Genomic DNA, 24,412 nt, shown 5'->3' with positions numbered 1-24,412 from the left:
GCTTCCATGTGAATCAGCAGCTCTGTCTACCCTCCTTTTGTAGGGAGGACTACCCAGAGGAGTACTCTGCTCTCAAATATTTAGATGTGAGACGAGTCATCATCAGATACTTGGAAGTGACCAATGATTCCGGAAGTCGGATCATGTGTTTGTGCTGTTCGCAGGTCCTCGTAAGGGTCTGCAGGCTGCCAAGCCTACAGTGGCACGATGGGTCAAGGAACCCATTGCAGCAACTTATGTGGCCACAGGGAAGGTGCCGCCTATCCAGCTGAAGGCTCACTCCACTAGAGCACAGGCGGCCTCGATGGCAGAGGCCGAGTCCGTCTCCTTGGAAGAGATTTGTAGGGCGGCAACTTGGGCATCGGCTCATACCTTCTCCAGACATTACCGCTTGACTGTGGCTGCTCGGGCGGAGGCCCGGTTTGGAGCTTCAGTGTTGCGGTCAGGGATTTCTGTGTCCCGCCCTGGGTGAGTACTGCTCTTGTACATGGATTGATCAGCATGATGATATGGAAGGTAAAATTATGTATCATACCTGATAATTTTCTTTTCATTAATCATAGCTGATCAATCCATAGCCCCTCCCAGATATATGTACTGTTTAGTCTTCAGTTCCTGTTCAGGAGGACTTCGTGTTCAAGTTTTTTCAATTGGATTCTTCAGGAGTTGAGACGATTTTGTGTTACAGTGAGCTGCTGCATTCCTCTCCCCTCCGTTTTACGGGGCTGGATTGAGACCTAAATTCTGCCGGCGCTCCCTCCCGCTTCGTGCGGCTGTAGGGCAGCTTTGTACCCCTCCCGCTTCGGCGGTGTTAGGGTCAGTCAGCTCCTCCCGCGGTTGCGGTTGCAGGATAAGCCAGATCCCCCCGCATCGGCGGGTATGGTGTCCCTCCCCCGCTCCGTGGGGATGAGCTGGACGGATTCCCCTCCCCCACTTGTGGGGGATGAGCTGGGTTGATTCCCCTCCCCCGTTTCGGCGGTGGTGAGCTGGGCAGAGTGTCCCTTTGTGGGTGTAATTCTCTAAGTGCTGGGTCCTGTGGATGGAGCTTTGATATCGACATACTGAGGAGTTTCCGGCAGCACATGACCACATATAGGGAGGCAAAAGGATTGCTCTCTATCTCCACCTGCTGGTAGATGGACACAACCCACCAGTCTATGGATTGATCAGCTATGATTAATGGAAAGAAAATTATCAGGTATGATACATAATTTTACCTTCTGGTTCATTCATAAAAATACTACTCCTGTGTTTCTACAGATCTTACCTGTTCCCTGTATATGTCCCAAACATGTTTTAATTAATTTATTTAAAACATTTCTAGCCTTGGTGGGTTACAATAAAACATATAAAAACTGCAATCATGCAGGTGCTAATTCTGAATTTGTCTCCTTCCCCAAACTGGCAATATGACTTCCTTGGTCCCTCCCCCCCCCCCCCCAGCCCCCACATAAACAAGAAAAATTTACCAGGAAATGCACAGAGCTTCATAGACCTTATATGATAAATAAATAAATAAATAAAACTTTTACTAAAAATGGTGGAAATAAATTGCTAGAGTGGCTATTCTGAAAATATTTGTGTTCATGGAAGCTTACATTTTTTATGATGCTATGCTGACTCCCAGCACAGAGAGTAAAATGGCTCTGGTTCTGACCTTGCTTAGGGCATTTCTACACAACTTAAGGCAATAACTCAGCAAATAAATAACCTGTAAAAATGTAGTCCCCTGTTTCATGTTAAAGCAAGCCAGGCTGTATAAGCCTCTTATGCACTTTCTGTGCATAGTAGCCTGCCCTGGAGCTGCTGCAGCCTGTTACCCACATGAAAGGGTGACATGGGAGGAGATGTTAAACCTCACCCTGAGCACAACAAAAGACAGAAGCACCTGACTGCATCTGCTGCTTTCTTCTTCAGAGACAGCTGTGCTCCCCCTGTAAATGTAACTTTTTGGTTGTTAGCACAGGGAGTGGCACATGTCCCCTTTGAGATTCCCTAACCCTTTGCTCAGGGAAAGACTTCCTCTGCTGACAAAAAGCTACTTTTCATGCAGTGGCATAGCCAGACTGCCAATTTGGGGTGGGCCTGAACCCAAAGTGGGTGGGCACAAAAGTTTCTCTCTACCCCCTCCCCCAGCAAAATTTAGTCACACTAATCAGATGCATTTGTCACACAGGGGTAAAGTGCTGCTTTTCAGTGCATCAGGTTTCTGAAAATAATTTATTTAATTGCCTAACACCCTTTTGAATGAGCTTTCAGAGGCCAAAACCTCCTGTCCCAGGTCAGTATAATGCGGTTATGGTATCCTCTCCTGACCTAAGGAAGTATTGGTCTCTGAAACCTTATTAACACAGGTACCATATTACTTTATCCTAAATTTAAAATAAAATTATTTTCTTTACCTTTGTTGCATGGCCATTTACTTTTTTTCATTTTGTTGCTCCCAGTCTCTAGATTCTGCTTTCCTTCATTTTCGCTTAACTCTTCTGCACCATTTGTCATTTATCTCCTTTTTCTTTGCTTTCTTCAATATTTTTCAGCCTCTCTCTCTCTGTTCAGATTTAATTCATTCTTACTATCCATTCTTTAATTTCCTTCTTTTTCCTTCATCTACCTATGGCTTTTCATATTTTTCTCACCCTTGTTCTCCCCATGCCCCTTCCTCTTATTCTCCAGTCTTTCTCTATTCCCCTTTTCCATCTAGCAGCTCTCCTCTTTCTCTCCCCATCCGTCCAGTGTCTCCCTTCTTTCTCTCCCCATCCTTCCAATGTCTCCCCTCTTTCTTTCTGCATCCTTCCATCCAGTGTCTCCTCTTTCTCCCTTCCCTTCCATCCAGCGTCTTCCCTCTTTCTCTCCCCATCCTTCCACCCATCTACCCTCTCTCCTGATCCTACCATCGTGTCTTTCTCTCCCCATCCTTCCATCTGTTTTCACTCTTTCTCTCCCCATCCTTCCATCCGTCTACCCCCTCTCCTGATTCTTCCATCCAGTGTCTCTCTCTCTATCCCCTTCTTTCCATCCAGGCCCGCCCACCCAACACAGACCTGCCAAGTATCCCATGAAACATGCGGCGCCAGCTCCCATTTCCGGCCACTCTTGCTTCTCCTGTTGAGCAGCAGCAGCTGCTACAAAAACAAAAAGAGCTAATTAAACAACCAAAAATGTTTTTAAAGAGCAAGCATGGCACCGCAGGCAGCCATCAGGCATTGGCTGTAGGCTCTGCAGCCGCTCCTCTTGCCTCTCACATCGCTGCGCTCCTCTGGGGTCCTGCTCCAGGGACAGTGACGTGAGAGGCGACAGCCAATGCCTGATGGCTGCCCGCGGTGCCGCGCTTGCTTTTTAAAAACATTTTTGGTTGTTTAATTAGTGGCGCCAGACTCTTCATTCATGCAGCTGATGGCTTTGCCCCCTCGGAACATCACTTCCTGTTCCAGGGCAAAGCCAGCAGCCGCATTTATGGAGAGTCTGGTCCCACGTGGCTGCAGCTTTTTTTGTCGCTGCTCATCCAAAAAAGCAGCAGCGGCAGGGATGGGTGTGTGGGGGGAGCATGAATAGAGATTAGGCAGACACTTGATTGGGAGACAAACAGAGAGGAGGCTAAGGCTGGATAGAAGGGGGAGCATGAGGGAGGGCAGAGGGTGGATGAAAGTGGGAGGGCAGAGGCTAAATGAAAGTGGTGGGAGAGGTAAGAATGGAAGGGAAAGAGGAGGGCAGATGCTGGATTAAAGTGGGGAGATAGGGAGGGAGGGATAGAAGGGAGAGAGGAAGGCAGATTCTGGATGAAAGGGGGAAAGAAGGAAGGCAGATGCTGGATGGAAGGGGGAGAGAAGGAGGACATGCATAGGAATGCAGATGTTGATGGCTAAAGCATGCTACCAATTTGCTTGCACAAGCAACATGGAGCTTGGACCTCAGGCAGTGAACTTCTTCAGCTAGTGGGTTCTTGGGCATCCCCGCCAGCAAAGGTAGGTCTCAATGCTGTTGGGGGTGGGGGCAAGGGGGGAGACTTGAAAAGAAAGTGTAGCCTAGGGGCGCCGTGACCCTAGAAAGTTTGGGAACCACTGTTCTAAAGGATATAAATACTGATTCCCCAACAGTGGAGCTATCCCGCTTACAACTCACCATACAAAAAAAATATTCAAATTGTGATTATCACCTCAGGAACATCATATGCTCTAGAGGCTAACCAAATTTTGGTTTCAGCATCAGCACTGATACCGGCACAAAATTTGGATTCGGTCATGTTCTGGTTTTGGCTGAAACTGAACCCCCCCCCCCAACCAAAAGCAGCGATCACTCTCTGCCCCCCCCTGACTAAAAGTTCTACCCTCCCACCACCTGTAGGTCCTTCCCGGGCCTACCTTAGAAGCCCTGGAGGTCTAGTGGCCTAGTTGGGGCAGGAGTGATCTCCAGTCACTCCTGCCCATGCTGGCTCTCCGTTCAAAATGGGTGCCGTGTTCTCCTATGGCAGACTCTCAGCACTGACTCTGGAGGCCCCGGCAGCCATTTTGAGATTGGATATGGCATGGGCAGGAGCCAAGGAGGTTTGATAACAGAATGGCTTGAGCTATCTGGCCCGTTATGTGGGCTGAAGCCATTAGGTGGAGCTTGTCACCCTATCAATTTGTTTTGGGTGTACAAATTTGGCGGCTCATGCATTGGGGAGAATTAAAACCTCCTTGTGACATCATGCCATCTTCTGTTATTAAACCTCCTTGGCAGGAGCAACTGGGGATCACTCCTGTCCATGCTGTTTCCAATCTTAAAATGGCTGCCATGACCTCCAGCAGCAGTCTTGTGAGATTGTCGTGTGAAGTCCTGGTAGCCATTTTGAATGCGGAGCTGGCATGGGCAAGAGCAATTGGAGATCACTCTTGCCCCGACTAGGCCACTAGACCACTAGTTATATGCATTATGAATAAATAATTCATTATAAATGTGAGTAAGAACAAGCCAGAAAAAATAGCCTTTTAAATATCTTTCAAAACTGCAAAAAATCTATTTCATTATACAGTACAGGAGGCAGGGCATTCCATCACACTGGACTAGCTAAAGATAAGTGGGTCCAAAAAGGAGTAGAGGATGAAACAAATGACGATCAGCCGCAGGGATGAGGTCTTCAAATCTTTATTAAAAACACCAGTGAAATCAGACCCGACATGGGCCGTATTTCGGTGGGCACAGCCACCTGCCTCAGGGGTCGCAACTATAACTGTATAAAACATAGAACTTAATCAGTTCACAGTAATGCTAAGTCCAGTTTTCTTTATGCACCAGAAGTATTGCTTTTCAGCTTGAAACTAGGCTTAGAGGTATGTGTTTTTACATAATTTTTCTTCTATTGGTTTTACATATGTTTTATATGTTTTTTCTATTAGATCCATGTGTGATCTTTTGTATTCTGTCTTTTTAAATTTGTGTTTTTACATATTTTATATGTTATATCCAATTAGTAACTCACCTTGAGCTACTACTGAAAAAGGTATGAGCAAAATCCAAACAAATCAATGAATCAATAAATATGTTTTTATGTGTCTACTTTTTATATTTTTATTGATTAAGTTCTATGTTTTATACAGTTATATTTGTGACCCCCTGAGGCAGGTGGCTGTGCCCACCAAAACATGGCCTGTATTGGGTCTGATTTCACTGGTGCTTTTAATAAAGATTTGAAGACTTAACTTAAATGACCCTTACCAAATAATTCAAGTGGGATACATAAACGCCAGATCAGTAGTTAACAAAGCAACAACAATAACAGACTGGATCACATCAGAAAACTTCATTAGTGAAACCTGGATCCACGATCAAAAGGACCCCATAATTCTAGATCTATTCCCCCCACCCCAGGTTACAAAATCACTCACTGGACCAGAAAGGAAAAATGAGGCGGAGGCATAGCACTAATCCATAGATCCCACTTCACCGTAGCAACCATAGCCGAGTCCATAACACCCCAACTTGAAATCGCCTCAGTCAGAATCCACCATACAACCTTGCTTGACCACCTTAACTGTGTCTTGTTTTACAGACCACCAGGTAACTGGCACGAATGCCAATCACACTTCATGGATTTCATATCAAACACCTGTGTATCTAACTCCAATCTAATTATATTAGGGGACATAAACTTACACCTAGAAGACCCAAACTCCACTAATGCACAAGAATGCAAGGAATTCCTCCAATTATGGGGCCTTAATTGGCCAAATATGCAAGCAACCCATGTCAGAGGGCACACATTCGACCTCATCGCACACAAACTATCTTCAGATCAGAACCTAATACTATCAGATACAAAATGGTCAGATATACCATGGTCTGACCACCACAAATTAAACCTATCCCTACAATGGTGGAAAAAAAAGGCTCTAACCATAAACAAGAACACACAACCTACACCATGAGAGGCCAAGTAGACCAGGTAATATTCTGGCAACAGATCTACAAGAATGAATGGATAGCACAAAGGACTCGATACACAATCTCCTAGATTGGGACAACAGATGCAGAAGCATATTAGACGAAATAGCACCACTACAAACAAGAACCTCACGAAGACATAACTCAATACCATGGTATAAAGAAGAACTGAAAAAACTAAAAACACAAGTTAGGAGGCTTGAACGAGCATGGATAAAAATAAAGAATGAACACACACTCAACGCATGGAAACAAATGCAAAGAAAATACAAGTATGCAATAAGGCAAACCAAAAGGTCTTACTACAAAACCAAAATAGGACCAGACTACAAAGACACCCATAAACTTTACCAACTCGTCAACAAATTACTAGATACCACACCGGTTACCACAACCAATACAGACACCCCATCTGCAGACAAACTTGCTAAATACTTTAACAAGAAAATTGTAAACCTACGCAATACACTACCACAGAACACCAGTGACATCAAAAAATTCACTGACTGTCGATGATGTAACAATATATATCCCTTTCAAACAAGACATTGAAGAAATCGTCAATGAAATCAACCAAAGTTTACACATCATGAACACCTGGGCAGATGCATTTTGATTGAAACTGAACGCAGAAAAAACTCAATGCCTGATACTTACCTCCCAATACAACACGAATGAATTTACCGCTATAAACACACCAAAACTAAATCTTCCAATCTCAGAAACTCTAAAAATCCTTGGAGTCACTATTGACCGCCACCTAACACTTGAAACTCACGCAAATAACACAACCAAAAAGATGTTCTATTGCATGTGGAAACTGAAAAGAATAAGACCATTCTTCCCAAGATCCGTCTTCCGCAGCCTAGTGCAATCACTCGTACTCAGCCATCTGGATTACTGCAACTCACTATACGCAGGTTGTAAAGAACGAATACTAAAGAAACTTCAAACAGCCCAAAACACAGCAGCCAGACTTATCTTCGGAAAACCAAAATACGAAAGTGCAAAACCCTTAAGAGAGAAGTTACACTGGCTCCCACTTAAAGAACGCATCACTTTTTAAGTATGCACACTAGTTCACAAAATCATTCACGGTGAAGCCCCAGCCTACATGTCTGACTTAATAGACCTGCCACCCAGAAACGCTAAAAGATCATCCCGAACTTTCCTCAACCTCCACTTCCCGAATTGCAAAGGCATAAAATACAAAGTGCTGCACGCATCAACCTTTTCTTATATTAGCACGCAATTCTGGAATAAACTACCACGCAACCTGAAAATGATTTACGAACTAACCGACTTCCGCAAACTATTAAATACTCATCTCTTTGATAAAGTCTATCGAAAGGACCAAAACACGTGAAGTCCACGCACACAGTTAGCAATGCATCAATACATTCTCTTCTGAATTCTCATCCCCCGTAATTCTATTAAATTTAAACCTTAATTTACAGATAAAATGTTATACCCGAATGTTCCCTTGCTATTGTTTTATTGCCCTATTAGTTTTCGTTGTTCCTCCATTGTTCCATTGTTCTTCTTACATTGTTCTATTCCCCTTAACGATACTTTGACCTTGTCCTCACATAACTCCTCACAATGTAACCCATAATCGAGTTGTAACAAATTGTATTTCCATAATTCACAATATATTGTAAGCCACACTGAGCCCGCAAATAGGTGGGAAAATGTGGGATACAAATGCAATAAAATAAATAAAAATACACATATAAACACCCCAGACTACACCCTTCCTGTTTCAGGCAGCCTGAAAATTCTCAGAGTTACAATCGACCGAAATCTCACGCTAGAGAGCCAAGCGAAAAATACAACAAAGAAAATGTTCCACTCAATGTGGAAACTTAAACGCGTAAAACCTTTCTTCCCGAGGGAAATATTCCACAGCCTGGTACAATCGATGGTTCTAAGTCACCTAGGCTATTGCAATGCAATCTATGCTGGATGCAAAGTGCAAATCATGAAGAAACTCCAAACTGCCCAAAACACTGCAGCCAGACTCATATTTGGAAAAACGAAATACGAAAGCACCAAGCCCTTACGAGAAAAACTACATTGGCTCCCAATCAAAGAACGAATTGCATTCAAAATCTGCACCCTGGTTCATAAAATTATTCACGACGAGGCCCCAGTCTACATGGCAGACCTTATAGACCTACCAACCAGGAACACAAAAAGGTCAGCACGCACATACCTAAATCTCCACTAGCCTAGCTGCAAAGGATTAAAATATAAAACAACATATGCATCCAGCTTCTCTTATATAAGCACGCAACTATGGAATGCACTTCCAAACGTCATGAAAACAATGCACGAACTAACAAACTTCCAGAAATCGTTAAAAACCAACCTGTTCATAAAGGCATACCAGAATGATCCAACCTAAACAACTGAACCCTGCAACACAATCGAAACTCTTACCAGAACTGGACAAAACTTAACTCTCTCTCTTTGAATACTTAATATACTCTGTCATTTATGAACATTAACACTAGACCACTCTGTATTTCTCTTACTGGAATCGGTGTTCGCCATCACGGTACTATGTAAGCCACATTGAGCCTGCAAATAGGTGGGAAAATGTGGGATACAAATGCAGCAAATAAATAAATAATAAGACTTCATTCCTAAGGGTGTTTGTCATTTGTTTCATCTTCTACTCCTTTTTGGACCCCAGCTAAAAATAAAGCATGAAAACATGTTGAAGTTTTATATGCTTCAGATGCCAGCAGTAATAGCAATAAATCTTTTTTACTTGATTGTAGTGGACAGTTTGGCTCATGGCATTTAATAATTGAATTTACCTCCATCTTTGACTGCACAAAATACATTTATAAATAATACACAGGTTTTAAAATTGAACTCAAAAATTTTATAGAAAGCCATTGAAGCTCAATAGTTTTTATTGAAATATGATCCATTGTTTTCAAAGTATAGATGTATTTACTATCATTGTAAACTCCTTTTACTAAGGTGCGCTAATGGATTTAGTGGGCGCTGATTAGCATGCGCTAAGGGCCCTTTTACAAAGGTGCACCAAAACGTGGCCTGTGGTAGTGTGGGTGCGTGTATTAGACGCACGCTGAACCATTTCTCCAGCGCATCTGGAAAAAAAGGGGGGGGGGGGATTTGAGCCGGAAAATGGATTTTCGGCAAAATGAAAACCAGCGTGTGTCTATTCACAGCCTGAGCCCTTAACACCACCCACTGACTTAGTGGTAAGGACTAATGCGTTACAGACGCGGTAACCATCCAGCGCGCACCAGCTGCCAATTAGCACTGGGAATGCCCCCCATGGTAGAAAATAGAAAATTATTTTCTACCGCATGTTTTTGGCATGTGCCAAACTCAGAATTACCACCAGGTGCATACGCTATCCGGGCGATAATGCCGTTTTGACGCGCGCTGCACATGCATATACCCTTATGCGCCTTTGTAAAAGGGCCCCTAAATGATAAGGCACCTAGGGCCCTGTTTACTAAGCTGTGCTATAGGCACACTAACATTTTTAGCGCAAGCGCTAACGCTAGAAACACCCATAGGAATGTATGGGTGTCTCTAGCATTTAGCTTGCACTAAAAATGCTAGCGCACCTTAGTAAACAGGGCCCCTATTATATTCCTAAATCCATTGTCACACCTTAGTAAAAGGTCCCCTTAGTTTGTTACTACTGGGCCCTTTTACTAAAGAAACAGGCAATCACGCTACTGCGTTAAGGGGTTTTGCAGTAGTTTAGGCAGTTGCGTGATAGCCTGTTTCTGCATGTCAAATCATCCATTACTGCATTTTTCAGATTTTTTTCCCTCAGGGTGTGTGGAATGGGCAGAGAGTGGGCATGGAAGCGTAAGTGTTAGCCAGTTAGCACACGGTAACGCGAGACTCTTACCGCCTCTTAAATATTAGGCAGTAAGTGGTCCATTGGTAATTCTCAGCAGGTACTGCACGCTAATGGAAACATTAATGCATGACCTTCAAGAAAAATTGTGGGAACATTCCCAAAAGGTGCTGTGTAAAATTTGCATCTACCACACAGTAAAATCCCTTATTAAGAGGTCCTTTTACTAAGGTGTGCTTACAGATTTAGTGTGTGCTAAATGATAAGGCACCTGTAGGAATATAATGGGTGTCATCATTTAGCACACGCTAAATTCATTAGTGCACCTTAGTAAAAAGACCTTTAAGCCACAGTCAATACAAATTTTAATGCCTTTTAGTAAAAAAGACCCTGACAATGGTATTAAACTGGCAACTAAAATCATTTAAACCCTACAGACTCTGAGCTGTGGGAGAGATAACCTTTTATTCTTGGAGATTAATGAACATAGTGGGAGGTAAGACTGTTTTATGTCCACACTTACCAGTGCTTTTTTTTGTAGAAAAAAAGGTGCCAGTACTCATTGTGGGCGGGGTCACCACATATGGCTCCACCCCTGTTATAGCCACACCCACATTATCCACACCCCTTATACCAGCCATGGCACATATAAACAGACATTGAAAATATTATAGTAGTATAGGAGAAAAAAATAATGTGATTTTTATTATAAATCATTTCTATAAGCTGTTACAGGTCCAGTATCCCCAGTGGCGCGTGCTGCTGAAAACACCCAGTTAGCACCCAAGCCAAAACCAATTATTTTGTGGGCATTCTGGGGGCAGAGTCAGCTAAAGTAACCACATAAAATGCAGTCCTATTTTTATGTGGTTCTTCATAGACAGTTAAGAGCTGAATATCGCACTTAACTAGCTGTTTTCACTGTCTCCGTATACTCGGAAATTGAATTCCGGAGCCTAGAGATGACCCTGCATTGAATTTCCGGGTATGCCACTGGCTGAATATCGGGCCCAATAAATTCCTTGGATTTAGTGAAAATTAATATGGAAACTTTCCTTCTTGCAGGCATCACATGGGGGAAGGTGGTGTCCCTATATGCTGTGGCTGCTGGCCTGGCTGTGGACTGTGTGAAGCAGGCACAGCCGGCCATGGTGCACACTATTGTGGATTGCCTTGGGGAGTTTGTGCGCAAGACACTGGTCACGTGGCTAAAGAGGCGAGGAGGATGGGTGAGTAATAGGTTTTTAAGCTATTCTGGGTGGATGTGAAAGATGGTGATAGAGATGGAGAGTGCTAGAAGAAGCCAGGCACATAGGCAGTTATTTTACAAGCTGCATCTATATGGAACTCAGCCAGTGCATCCTCAAGCCAGGAGTCTCAGCAACTTTTTCCAGTTTGGAGGCGTCTTGAAGATATGGGTTATTCTTGATGAAAACGTAATAACCCGTTTCCATAACTGTAATGCAAACATTCTCCAGCTTCCTTCTATACTTCTACAAAAAATAATTTTTCTGCACTTTCTGCTTATTCCACTATAAATTTCCACACAGACCTGCACCTCAGTTTTGATTTGTAGTACTCCCTACTACTCCAGTAATGAGATCCCTCCATAGCTCTGCCAATATACCTTACTCCTGCCCTGCAACATGTTCTTCTATTTATTTATTTATTTATTGCATTTGCAGTGCTTTTTTTGTAAAAAAAAAAAAAAAGGTGTCGGTACTCGTTATGGGCGGAGTCATCACATATGACTCCACCCCTATTATAGCCACACCCCTTATACCAGCCATAGCGCATATAAACAGACATCATTGAAAATATTATACTAGTATAGGAGAAAAATAATGTGATTTTTTTTTTCATTATAAATAATTTCTGTAAGCTGTTACAGTTCCAGTATACCCAGTGCAAAATAAGACAGCAGATGTAAATTCTCAAATTGGACATATTCCAGACACTAAAATGAAAATAAAAGGATTTTTTTCTACCTTTGTTGTCTGGTGACTTTGTTTTTCTGATCATGCTGGCCCAGTATCCGTTTCTGCTGCTATCTGTCCTCTTAACTCCATTTCCAGGGCTTCCTTTCCATTTATTTCTTTACTTTCCGCCTTTCTTCTTCATTTCTTGCCCTACATCCGTAAGTAAAAGCTGGGTCCTCCGCAGACTTGACTGTCCAGTGGATCCAGCTTCTGCCTATTTTTTACATCCATGTGTAGTTTTTCTCCTCTCTTCCTTTTCCCTCACCTCATCTTCTTCCTCACTCTTCCCTCGCCTCCATCCACCCACCCATGTCCAGCATTTATTCTCTCTCTCTCTCCCTGCCCTCCCCTCCATCCACCCATGTCCAGCAACCCTCCTGTCCCCCCTGCCATCCACCTATGTCCAGAAACCCCCTCCCCTCCATCCACCCATGTCCAGTAACCCTCCTGTCCCCCCCTGCCCTCCCCTGCCCTCCACCTATGTCCAGCGACTCTCCTGTCCCCCTGCCATCCACCTATGTCCAGAAACCCCCCCTCCTCTCTATCCACCCATGTCCAGCGACCCTCCTGTCCCCCCCTGCCATCGACCTATGTCCAGAAACCCCCATCCCCTCTATCCACCCATGTCCAGCGACCCTCCTGTCCCCCCTGCCATCCACCTATGTCCAGAAACCCCCTCCCCTCTATCCACCCATGTCCAGCGACCCTCCTGTCCCCCCTGCCATCCACCTATGTCCAGAAACCCCCCTCCCCTCCATCCACCCATATCCAGTGACCCTCCTGTCCTCCCTGCCATCCACCTATGTCCAGAAACCCCCTCCCCTCCATTTAGTATTGCATTAGGATCTTGGGTAACATGATAATAAGAAAGCATGATAGTAGTATAACAAGCAAATGTCATAAGGCAATTCTGGATATATGTGTAGGAGTTTATGTTTGTTGATCTTTGTGGTATGCCTTGTCAAAGAGATGGGTTTTCAGTAGTTTACAGAAGTTAGTTAGTTCATAGATCATCTTTAAGTTGTGTGGCAGCGCGTTCCAGAATTGTGTGCTCAAGTAGGAAAAGGCTCCCACAAACTGCTCTGCCAATACACCATAGTACTGACTTGGATCACCCCCTGCAGTTCCACAGGCAGAAAGCACCATCAGTATACCTCATTCATGACCTGCAGTACTTCCTGCTGTTCCAGTGCAAAGGCTTACACACAGCTCTTTAGGTGCACCTCACTACTGCCCTGCTCATCCACGTATACATTTTCTTCAAAAATCTCAGAAAGCCAGCCATATTTCTGTCAGTTTTGTTCCATTTATATCTACTTGTTAACAAATTCCCTCCAACTCAAAATGGATCCTCACAAAATATGTCCCCTATATCTGATGTTGCCAAAAATGAGCCAGTCGGTGTTTTATTATAAATCAGTCCATAAGGAGATGGGAAGGAAGCTGAAATCATAGGATGGGTAACACACCCCTTCATAAATTTTATCCTGAGAATGAATTCTTAAGTAAAGCTGAATTTTGCATAATTTGTTTCCTTTTCCTGATAACCCCATGGTTTCCTGGCTGTTCACACAGCACTGAAGGAATTGCCTTTTCATTACAGCCTTCTTTCTGTCGTTTGTCCTTTTATGATATTGATTTTTCTTGGCACAAGTTTGGAATTTCCTTAAGCACCTGCCCTTTCCATCCTCCCCCCCCCCCCCCCCCCACCTCTCTTTTAACACCCAGAAACATTTAGTTTTGCCAAGAATAACCTTTCCTCTGCAGCAGCCCAATGTGTGTGAAATTATAAGAAGGAAGGCTGAGACTATAAATTCCCCACCTAACCCCTCCTGTAAGCCCTTTTTGTTTGTTCCCCTTTCGATCATGTGAAGAGTCACATGCACTTCATGCTCCTTTTTCCCTGTCAAGCCTTTTCCCATGCATATACAGAGCAATTCTAAAACAGTACACATATATTTAGGCATTGTGTAATTATAAGATTCCTTTGGATGCCAAAAGGAAGTTATAGTATTTTAAGAAGATAGGTTCAGATGTATCTGATGTAAAAGCTCTTTTTCAGTAGGTTTCTAGATTGACTGATACTGCTGTTTTCTCAGTTGAATGGTGATAATGCTCCAACAGCCACTGAACTGGCAGGGTTTTGTTTTTTTTCAATTCAAAATTGCTGGTATCAGGGCATCATTTCTGAATATGATCCATGACAATTATGAATCTTTTGCTAATCCTGTTGAAATTCCTGGTGATAGGATTTAGTTCGACTTTTTACCCATAGATTGGGACTTCTATTCTTTGTTTTGAAAATACTCTAAATTTTATTGTACTTTGGATTTCTGTCCACCTTATTTGATGGCTGCACCACCACCAAAATTCCTAATTCTTTTGTATAACTGGATTCAACATTTTCTTTCTTTAGAGCAGGGCCGCTGAGAGACTGAACCAGCCCCCCCCCCCCCCCCCCCCAGTCATCATCCACTGCCACCCACCCCGATAGCTGCCACTGCCCCCCCATCGCTTCTGCTGCTACCCCCCCCTTACCTGTGCTCCTCCCATGTGTATGCCTACCTGTAAAATATATGCTATGTAACATATACGTGTATTTTACAAAAGAGCGCTTAGGATTTTTTGGCATTTATGCATGTATGTACACACATACATGCATATATGCCAGTATTCTAATCATATGCATATGTATTGGGTGTGTAAATGTTAACATTTTATTTATAGAATTATTCCCATGGTGCCTTATAAAAGTCTTCACACCCTTGTGCATTTTTTGCATTTTGCTTTCTAAGAAATACAATGCAAAATGCATTAAAGTATGAGCTTGTGATACAACATACTCTGCGTGTTCAATCCAAAACAAAAATTATAGAAATATTCAAAAAGTAGTTATGTAAAAAAAAGTATTGATTACATAAGTCTTCACACCCCTTAATAGTTGTTGGAAACTGAAAACCTTGTTTGCAGAACAGGATGGTGCAGGTTTTACCCATTTTTCTTACCGGAATAGCTGGAGATTGTCTGTTCACTGCAGTCTTCAAGTTCTGCCAAAGATTTTCTGTTGGATTCAGGTCTAGTCTTTGACTTGCTCACTTGGATATTCACTTCCGTCTTGTTGAGCCACTCCATTGTTTTTGCTATGATGTTAGGATTATGGTCCTGCTGAAAGGTAAATATTCTCCCCTTGATCTATAGCAGACTAACAGCCAGATCCACTAAGGTCCACGTAAAGATCACACTGTATTTCACACTGTATTTCTGCGCATGCTACATCGACTTTCAAAGAAGTTTGTAGCCTTTTTTTGTTTGAACTTATCTTTGCCTATGTCCTGGAGTTAATGGCAGAATATACGCATCTTTAGAAGCTCTGAAGAAAAGAGATGTGCCTTCCTCGTAGTCTTGTTCAATTTCCCTGATTTAGCAGCCTTTGCAGGCAGGACACGGATTGCCTCATGTCAGTAAATGCTGCTAACATTCCATCAGTCATCTGTAGCACTGCGAGGCGAGATCCTGTGAAGGCACAGCTTTTTTGCCTCCGCCACCCGTCTTGTAGCAGAGAAGCCAGATGGATAGCCCATTTCAGAAGCTTGCTAGCGGACAGCTCCATGCGGGGAATGGAAAAAGAAGCAGAAACACTGCTGCAGGAAGCCAAGGAAAGAATAGAGGCAGCATGGAATTATAGGCACGAGGTGCAGTAGCAGCTTCAGGGGCTGCAGCAGGTGTGTGGACAGGTCAATGTCGTGTGGTGGAGTCCGGGGGCTGGGACAGGCTCTGCACCCGGGAGCTCTTTTCATGAGCTCTTCAGTCAGCGCATCCGTGTGCACCCGCTCCAGTCTTTGAAACCAGATCTTTTGGAGGGGGGAAGAGGTTGAGCAGGTCAGTGACAGGATGGAAGAGCACAGTGCCCAGATCTCTAATCAAGCACTGACGGGTCCCTCCATTCTTCCCTCCACTGTTTCAGCTGTCATTCTTGCAGTACCAACAGCTTCTGACCACCCGTTAAATTTTCCATGGTAAAGGTAGGCGTTGCTTCTGTGCATTGTTTGGAAAATGTCTGTGCATTGCTTTGCATGCATATTTGTATAGTAATTAGCTCATTATAATAACTTTGCATACAATTTTCATTAGCTGCTACCATGACAGGAAAAAAGCTCGGAGAATCCTTTTGTGCACGTCTCGCTGCACTCCCTGTCGCTAAACCTGCTAGAACCAGTGTAAAACCCATATTGCTGGCTCATTAGGTTTTCTGCATCTGGACATAAGACATGTTTTCCTTATCTATCTTTCCCAGGATCTTCACAAGTCTTCCTGTCTCCTCTCTTGCAAAGCATCCTCGCTACATAATGGTGCTATGACCATACTTTACTATGGGGATGATTGTTCTGGTTTTTTTGTGCTACACACATAGCATTGAGACCAGAAAGTTCCATTTTAGTCACATCAAATCACAAAACCTTGTCCCACATCTGCAGTGTTCTCTGGGATTTTCTTTTCAAATGCAACGTGGCAGATACTATGGCGTTTCATCAGCAGGGACTTTAATCTTGAAATTTTCTGCAGTCTCGGCCAGAGACTTCTGTAGTTCTTTTACAGTAATGTTAACCCTCACAGTAGCGTCCTTCATCTGCAGATTCTTTAAAGCATAGCTACTAAATATGGAGAGGCAGTGTGAATGAGGCAGAGTTGTGGTGATTCCAAACTATTTCCACTTTACTATGATTTCACACACCCATACCCAGTGTTGTATAATAACTAAGGGGCCCTTTTACTAAAGAGTTGTCACGCGACAACAGGCTTGCTGCACACCAATCCGGAATTACCGCCAGGCTAATGCAGGAGCCCGGCTGTAGTTCCCACCCCCAGCGCACCATTTGTGGCGCTACATAAATATTTTCTATTTGCGTAGCACCGGTACTTACCCGGTGGTAATCTCTGCCTGGTTACTACCAAGTTAGCTTGGCAGCCCTTACCACCACCTCAATGGGTAGCGGTAAGTGCTCCCCCTGAAATGGCTGCATGGCAAGTGGTTTACTTACCACATGGTCATTTCTTTTTGTGCTGCGGTAAAAGAGGGGCTTAGCGCACATCAAAAACACGTGCTGATGCTAATGCAGACCTCCTTTTTCTGCAGTTTAGTAAAAAGACCCCTAAGTAAATGTAACGAGTTACTGCAGTTAAGTAAAAGTTTTGTTACTTGTAAACAAGTACAGGAAAAATTTGTTACTTTTACTAAAGTAATAATTTTACCAATTTGTACTACTTTTACCTAGTTACTTCTGATGCTTGCTGTTAAAAGTAAAAAAGTAAAAGTGGCAGAGAGACCTAAATAATGATTCCTCAGTAAACCAAATGAAAGAGCAAAACTTGAAACATGATTCTGCAATTGCAAATTTTGTCACATAAACAGTGGATCATCTCAGCTTACATTTTGGTGTTCAGGTAATACTGCCTATGAAAACAGTAGAGTTGCCTGTGCTTGTTGAAACTGTAGTCTCCAGCTAAACAGAACAGTGATGAGTTCAGTCACTTTAAAGCGAAGATGAAGTTGGTTGCAGTTCTTGGTAAACAGACATATGTCTCTACCTCAACAGACTTTTGGACAACCCATGGAAAATTTTACATTGGGGTAACTGTCCACTGGCTTGATAGTCTGCTTATCTGGTCTTAAGATTGAAGAGTTTCCATATATTTAACATTCTTGCATAAGGTCTTGAAGATATTCAAACAGAGTTTGCCATCAGATGAAAAACTGTTAGGACACTAGAGAATGATTTTAACTTTGAGAAAGCCTTCTCTGTAATTGGACAGCATGACAGTGATAACAAAGATGAAGATGCAAGTGATGAATTAGCACTACTAATGCAGATGATAATGAAATGATGATGATAAAGTATTCTTTGCTATAAGGAAGTCAAGTGCTTCAGACATAGATTCCTTTGATCAATAGCTGCAGACCCAGTTAAAAGGCATCAGTAATATTGCAGTCTAACCTGATTTGAAGGAATTTTTTTTATCAGACTGAACAATCCACTTCCTGATAGTGCAGGTGTTGAACACCTTTTTAGATGTGGTGGATTAACGTCTCTCAAGCACACTCACATGAGTGACAGTCATTTTCAAATTTTAGTTTTACTGAAAGCGAAGTATATTGAATTGTAAAGCAATAAAATTGTTGGTATAAAAATGTTAACAATAGGTGCATTCACTGTAGTTACGGTACTTTTACGTTTTACTCAAAAAGTATTATATTAGGCAGTAACTTTTTTACTTTCACTTAAGTAAATATTTTAATGTGTTCTTCATCGTACTTTTACTTAAGTATTAAAATACACATTTATTTTTACTTTTACTTAAGTACTTTGACCTAGTACTTTGAACAACACTGCCAACATCCCAATCATACATCCCTGGATCTATCCAAAATGCCCAGAGACATAGCAGACCCTTTAAGTTCCACACTCCTACGTTTTCTAGAGGCCAGATGAATTTTGGGTTCAGGTTTCAGCCAAAAATGCCTGTGTATGGTTGGTAGAAATTTGAAATTGTAGCCCTGCCCCCACCACAAGCCAGCCTCCTCCACATCCCTGACAGAAAACAAGCTATCCCCAAGATGCCCATCACTCTGCCTCCCCTTCCCCCCCAGGTCTACCTTGTATAGGCCCTGGTGATCTAGTGGTGTCTTCAGGGTAGGGAGCATCCCGAGCTGCTCCTGCCCCATCAGCTGTGCTATAAAAATGGTGGCAGTGACTTCCTGTGGCAGCCTCGCGAGATTGCCACGGAAGGTCATGGCCACCATTTTGTAATTGGGAATGGCCTGAGCAGCAGCCTACTCAGGCCATTCCCAGTTCCAAAGTGATGTCTGCAAGACTGTCATGGAATGTTGTGTCAATGACGCATGACAGCCGCAAGACTGCCATCTTGTGAGACTGCTGCTGAAACTCGCAGCAGCCATTAAAAAAATGTTATTTATGAAATTTATGTTTACAATTAATCAACAAGATAACTTGTATACAGAAATGCATGCATAAGTATTGCCATATTGGGACAGACCAACGGTCCATCAAGCCCAGCATCCTATTTCCAATAGTGGCAAATCCAGGTCACAAATACCTGGCAAGATCCCCCCCAAAAGTACAAAACATTTTATGCTGCTTATCCCAGAAATAGTTGATTTTCCCCAAGTCCAATTTAATAATGGTCTATGGACTTTTCCTTTAGGAAGCCATCCAAAACTTTTTAAAACTCTGCTAAGCTAACCGCCTTTACCACATTTTCTAGCAACAAATTCCAGAGTTGAATTACACGTTGAATGAAGAAAATGTTTCTCCGATTCATTTTAAATTTACTACGTTGTAGCTTCATTGCATGCAACCTAGTCCTAGTATTTTTGGAAAGCGTAAATAGACGCTTCACGTCTACCCGTTCCACGCCATTCATTATTTTATAGACCTCTATCATATCTCCTCTCAGCCATCTTTTCTCCAAGCTGAAGAGCCCCACCCGCTTTAGCCTTTCCTCATAGGGAAGTCGTCCCATCCCCTTTATCATTTTTGTTGCCCTTCTCTGCACCTTTTCTAATTCCACTATATCCTTTTTGAGATGCGGTGACCAGAATTGAACACAATATTCGAGATGCGGTCACACCATGGAGCGATACCAAGGCATTATAATGTCCTCGTTTTTGTTTTCCATTCCTTTCCTAATAATACCTAACATTCTATTTGCTTTCTTAGCCGCAGCAGCACACTGAGCAGAAGGGTTCAACATATCATCAACGACAACACCTTTCTTGGTTGGTGACTCCTAACATGGAACCTTGCATGATGGAGCTATAATTCAGGTTCCTCTTTCTCACATGCATCACTTTGCACTTGCTCACATTAAACGTCATTTGCCATTTAGACACCCAGTCTCCCAGTCTCGTAAGGTCCTCTTGTAATTTTTCACAATCCTCCCGTGATTTAACTACTTTGAATAACTTTGTGTCATCAGCAAATTTAATTACTTCAACTAGTTACTCCCATCTCTAGGTCATTTATAAATATGTTAAAAAGCAGCGGTCCCAGCACAGACCCCTGGGGAACCTCACTAACTACCCTTCTCCATTGAGAATACTGACCATTTAACCCTACTCTCTGTTTTCTATCTTTTAACCAGTTTTTAATCCACAATAGGACACTACCTCCTATCCTATGACTCTCCAATTTCCTCTGGTCTTTCATGAGTTACTTTGTCAAACGCCTTCTGAAAATCCAGATACACAGTATCACCCGCTCACCTTTATCCACTTGTTTGCTCACCCCTTCAAAGAAATGTAATAGATTGGTGAGGCAAGATTTCCCTTGACTAAATCCATGTTGGCTTTGTCTCATTAATCCATACTTTTGAATATGCTCTGTAATTTTGTTCTTTATAATAGTCTGTACCATTTTGCCCAGCACCGACATAAGACTCACCGGTCTATAGTTTCCCGGATCTCCTCTGGGACCTTTTTAAAAAATCGGTGTTACATTGGCCACCCTCCAATCTTCTGGTACCAAGCTCGATTTTAAGGATAAATTACATATTACTAACAGTAGTTCTGCAAGTTCATTTTTCAGGTCTGTCAGTACTCTGAGATGAATACCATCCAGTCCAGGAGATTTGCTAACCTTCAGTTTGTCAAATTATTCCCATTACATCCTCTAGGTCTATAGAGGTTTTATTCTGTTTCTCCGACTCATCAGTTTTCAATACCATTTCTGGAACCGGAATCTTTCCCAGATCTTCCTCAGTGAAGACCGAAGCAAAGAATTTATTTGATCTCTCCGCTATGGCTTTGTCTTCCCTGATTGCCCCTTTTACTCCTTGGTCGTCTAGCAGTCCAACTGATTCTTTTGCCGGCTTCCTGCTTTTAATATACCTTAAAAAAATGAATACTATGTGTTTTTGCCTCCAACGCAATCTTTTTTTCAAAGGCCCTCTTTGCCTTCCTTATCAGCGCATTGCATTTGACTTGACATTCCTTATGCTGTTTCTTCTTATTTTCAGTCGGCTCCTTCTTCCATTTTCTGAAGGATTTTCTTTTAGCTCTAACAGCTTCCTTCACCTCACTTTGTAACCATGCCGGCTCCTTTTCCGTCTTCCGTCCTCCTTTTTTAATTCGCGGAATATATTTGGCCTGGACTTCCCGGATGGTGTTTTTGAATAGCATCCACGCCTGATGTAAAATTTTGACACTCAAAGCCATTCCTTTTAAGTTTTTTTTTCACCGTTCTTCTCCTTCTAGTTAAACGCTAATGTATTGAATTTCCTGTGTATACTTACTTCAAAGCTAATATCAAATTTGATCATATTATGATCACTATTATCAAGTGGCCCCAGCACCATTACTTCCCAAACCAGATCATGCGCTCCAGTAAGGACTAGGTCTAGAATTTTTCCTTCTCTCGTTGGCTCCTGTACCAGCTGCTCCATAAAGCAGTCCTTGAATTCGTCAAGGAATTATACCTCCCTAGCATGCCCCGATGTTACATTTACCTAGTCAATATCAGAGTAATTGAAATCACCCATTATTATTGTGTTGCCCAGTTTGTTTGTTTCCCTAATTTCCTTTAACAATTCTACATCCGTCTGTTAATCCTGGCCAGGCGGACGGTAGTACACTCCTATCACTATCCTTTTCCCCTTTTGTTATGACCCGGTAGTAGTGAGCCCCTGTGCCCCAACTGAGCACGGCAGAGATGGAGTGACACCGCACTCGGTCAGGCAGCCAGACAACCCCTAGCTTCACCTGGGAAGCGACCACCATTCACCGGGAGTTGAGCCCCCAGCTGCAGGCGGCCACCAGGACTTCAGGAACCGGCGGGGTTGCACAGCCGCTGACCTGGATAGCAGGAAACAGACACAGTCCAGAACCAGTACTCCAACAGGCAAAGAATAGTCAAATCAGTCCAGAGTCAAGGCAGGAAGCAAACAAGCGAAATCCGAGATAACTAGCCAAGGTCTGGTACACAGGAAAACAGGAACAGTAGGAAGTCAGTGAACAGCACTCCGACAGCAACCCCTCAGAACAAATGAGGCCGAAGCAATGAAGACCTGGAGGCAGTGCTTTAAATAGTGAAGAAATCTGAGCAAACCAAACTCAGGTGAAGCCAACATGGCTGCCCCCATAGGAGATCCTCCCAAGACCAAATATGGAGTTCCTTCCTGATCTCATTTATACAAGATGGCCGCCCCCTCCTGAGCTAGCCAAGATGGCCGCTGCCCGTGCTCTAAGCCGGATGACGGCTGCCAGACTTGGGAAACTGAAACAGACCCATCCTGGAGAAACATCAAAAAGCCGGCTAGCTCTGCCGGACCGCACCTCGCCAGCGAATCAGACGCGCAGGCCTGGAATCAGGTGAGGAACGTTACACCTTTACACATGGAATTTCAATCCATAGGGATTCCAAGATGTGTTTTGTTTCCTGCAGAATTTGCAATCTCTTTGATTCAAGGCTCTCCTTATCATATAATGCTACCCCTCCACCAATTCGATCCACTCTATCACTACGATATAATTTGTACCCTGTTATGACAGTGTCCCACTGGTTATCCTCCTTCCACCAGGTCTCAGAGACAGGGCCGTGCCTAGGGTCTCTGGTGCCCCCTTGCAGACTATCAGTTGGTGCCCCCCTGCAGACTATCAGTTGGCGCCCCCCCTCCCCATTATTCAGCACTCAAGAAAAAGACCTAGTTTCATTGTAGACAACAAGTGGTAACTGGTTCCCAACCAGCTGGTTTTTGGCCAGCCTGGCTGGTTTTTCCAAAAGGAGGCTGGTGGCCTGCAGGACAGAAAACTGGCCAATGTAAGTGCCACTTTTCTGCCAGCTGATGATCAGTCTCAAGTTTCTCCAAGCCAGAGGAACAGTGAGAGGCTGTGACCCAGCCATCCTCCCAGACTGACCAGATGGGCCCCAAACTAAGCAATCTCAGGGAGAGTGCAGGGTCAGTTGCTCCTTATAGCCAGTTAAGAGAGGGATAGACAGTGAGAGTGTATATATATGTGTGTGTGAGAGAGAGAGCTGCTAGGAGTCCCTTGCTCCTTGTAGCCAGTTGTTTGAGGCAGCAAAGCAGGGTTTTTGTGTGAGGGGGGGGGGGAAGCAGCAAAGCAGGGTATTTGTGTGTGTGTGAGGAGAGGGGGGTGGAAAGAGAGAGGGAATGGGGGAGAGGCAGCAAAGCAGGATATTTGTGTATGTGTGTGTTGTGTGAGGAGAGGGGGGTGGGGGAAAGAGGCAGGGAATTAAAAACAGGCAAAACCTTCAGCTCTGGTGGGAAGGGGGAGGTGTTGGGCTATAAGCACCAGGGGAAAAAATAGCCAGTGCCAGCCCCGTACACCGGTGACAGGAAAGCAGCAGGCTGCACACATCAGGGGGACCTGGGGGAGGAGAGCTGTGCTTGATAGTGTGACCTTTAGCAGCAGATCCGAAGTTAGAGTGAGGCTTGCAAAGCTTCCTCTTTCATCTGTGAATGATGTCGTTACTCGGAAAGACCCCCCTCCCCCTCCTTTCTCTGGAAATGCAGGCAGCTGAGCTGTAGGAGCCGCAGGGCTGAAGAAAGCCAGAGCTGTGGCAGGGAAGTGAGAGTCATAGTGTGGGGCGCCTTTAAAGGCAGGCGCCCTCCTGCATTGCTTACCCAGCTTACCGTATTGGCATGGCCCTGCTCAGAGATGCCTATTATATCTAATTTTTCATTTAGTGCAATATATTGTAACTCTCCCATCTTATTTCTTAGGCTTTTGGCATTCGCATATAGACATTTCAAACTATGTTTGTTGTTCCTGTTTACATCATGCTCAGTACTTGACAGTATTAATTTGCAATCTTTTATTTGATTTTTATTTTAAGGACACCTGATCTACTACAGTCTCTTTTTCAACCTCACTATCGGGATACCCTATCTTCCCTGTTTTAGTGATATCTTTGAAAGATACCTTATCCCGAACCATGCGCTTTTGAGCGACTGTCGGCCTTCCCCCAGTTTCTAGGTTAAAAGCTGCTCTATCTCCTTTTTAAATGCCGAAGCACATTCAGTAAGAACAGGAAATACTCTAAGGGGAAAATATAAGTGCAATGCAGTCCACAATAGGAAGAAAGAACCCAAAGAGAAACCATTAAAGTCAGGGTACAAA

At 43.5% G+C, this 24,412-nt stretch overlaps 1 protein-coding gene across 1 annotated transcript in view; it reads left to right on the top strand.

Annotated features, from left to right (window-relative positions):
- Positions 1 to 24,412, top strand: part of BOK (BCL2 family apoptosis regulator BOK) — a 248,285-nt gene that overhangs the window by 102,771 nt on the left and 121,102 nt on the right. The window contains exon 3 of the mRNA XM_030216930.1: positions 11,345 to 11,508. Within this exon, the coding sequence (XP_030072790.1) occupies positions 11,345 to 11,508 (164 nt within the window). The remainder of the gene's footprint in view (positions 1 to 11,344; positions 11,509 to 24,412) is intronic.

The sequence above is a fragment of the Microcaecilia unicolor genome, chromosome 10 (assembly GCF_901765095.1).
Source record: "Microcaecilia unicolor chromosome 10, aMicUni1.1, whole genome shotgun sequence".
Classification (NCBI taxonomy): domain Eukaryota; kingdom Metazoa; phylum Chordata; class Amphibia; order Gymnophiona; family Siphonopidae; genus Microcaecilia; species Microcaecilia unicolor.
This window is presented reverse-complemented; position numbering and strand designations above follow the sequence as displayed.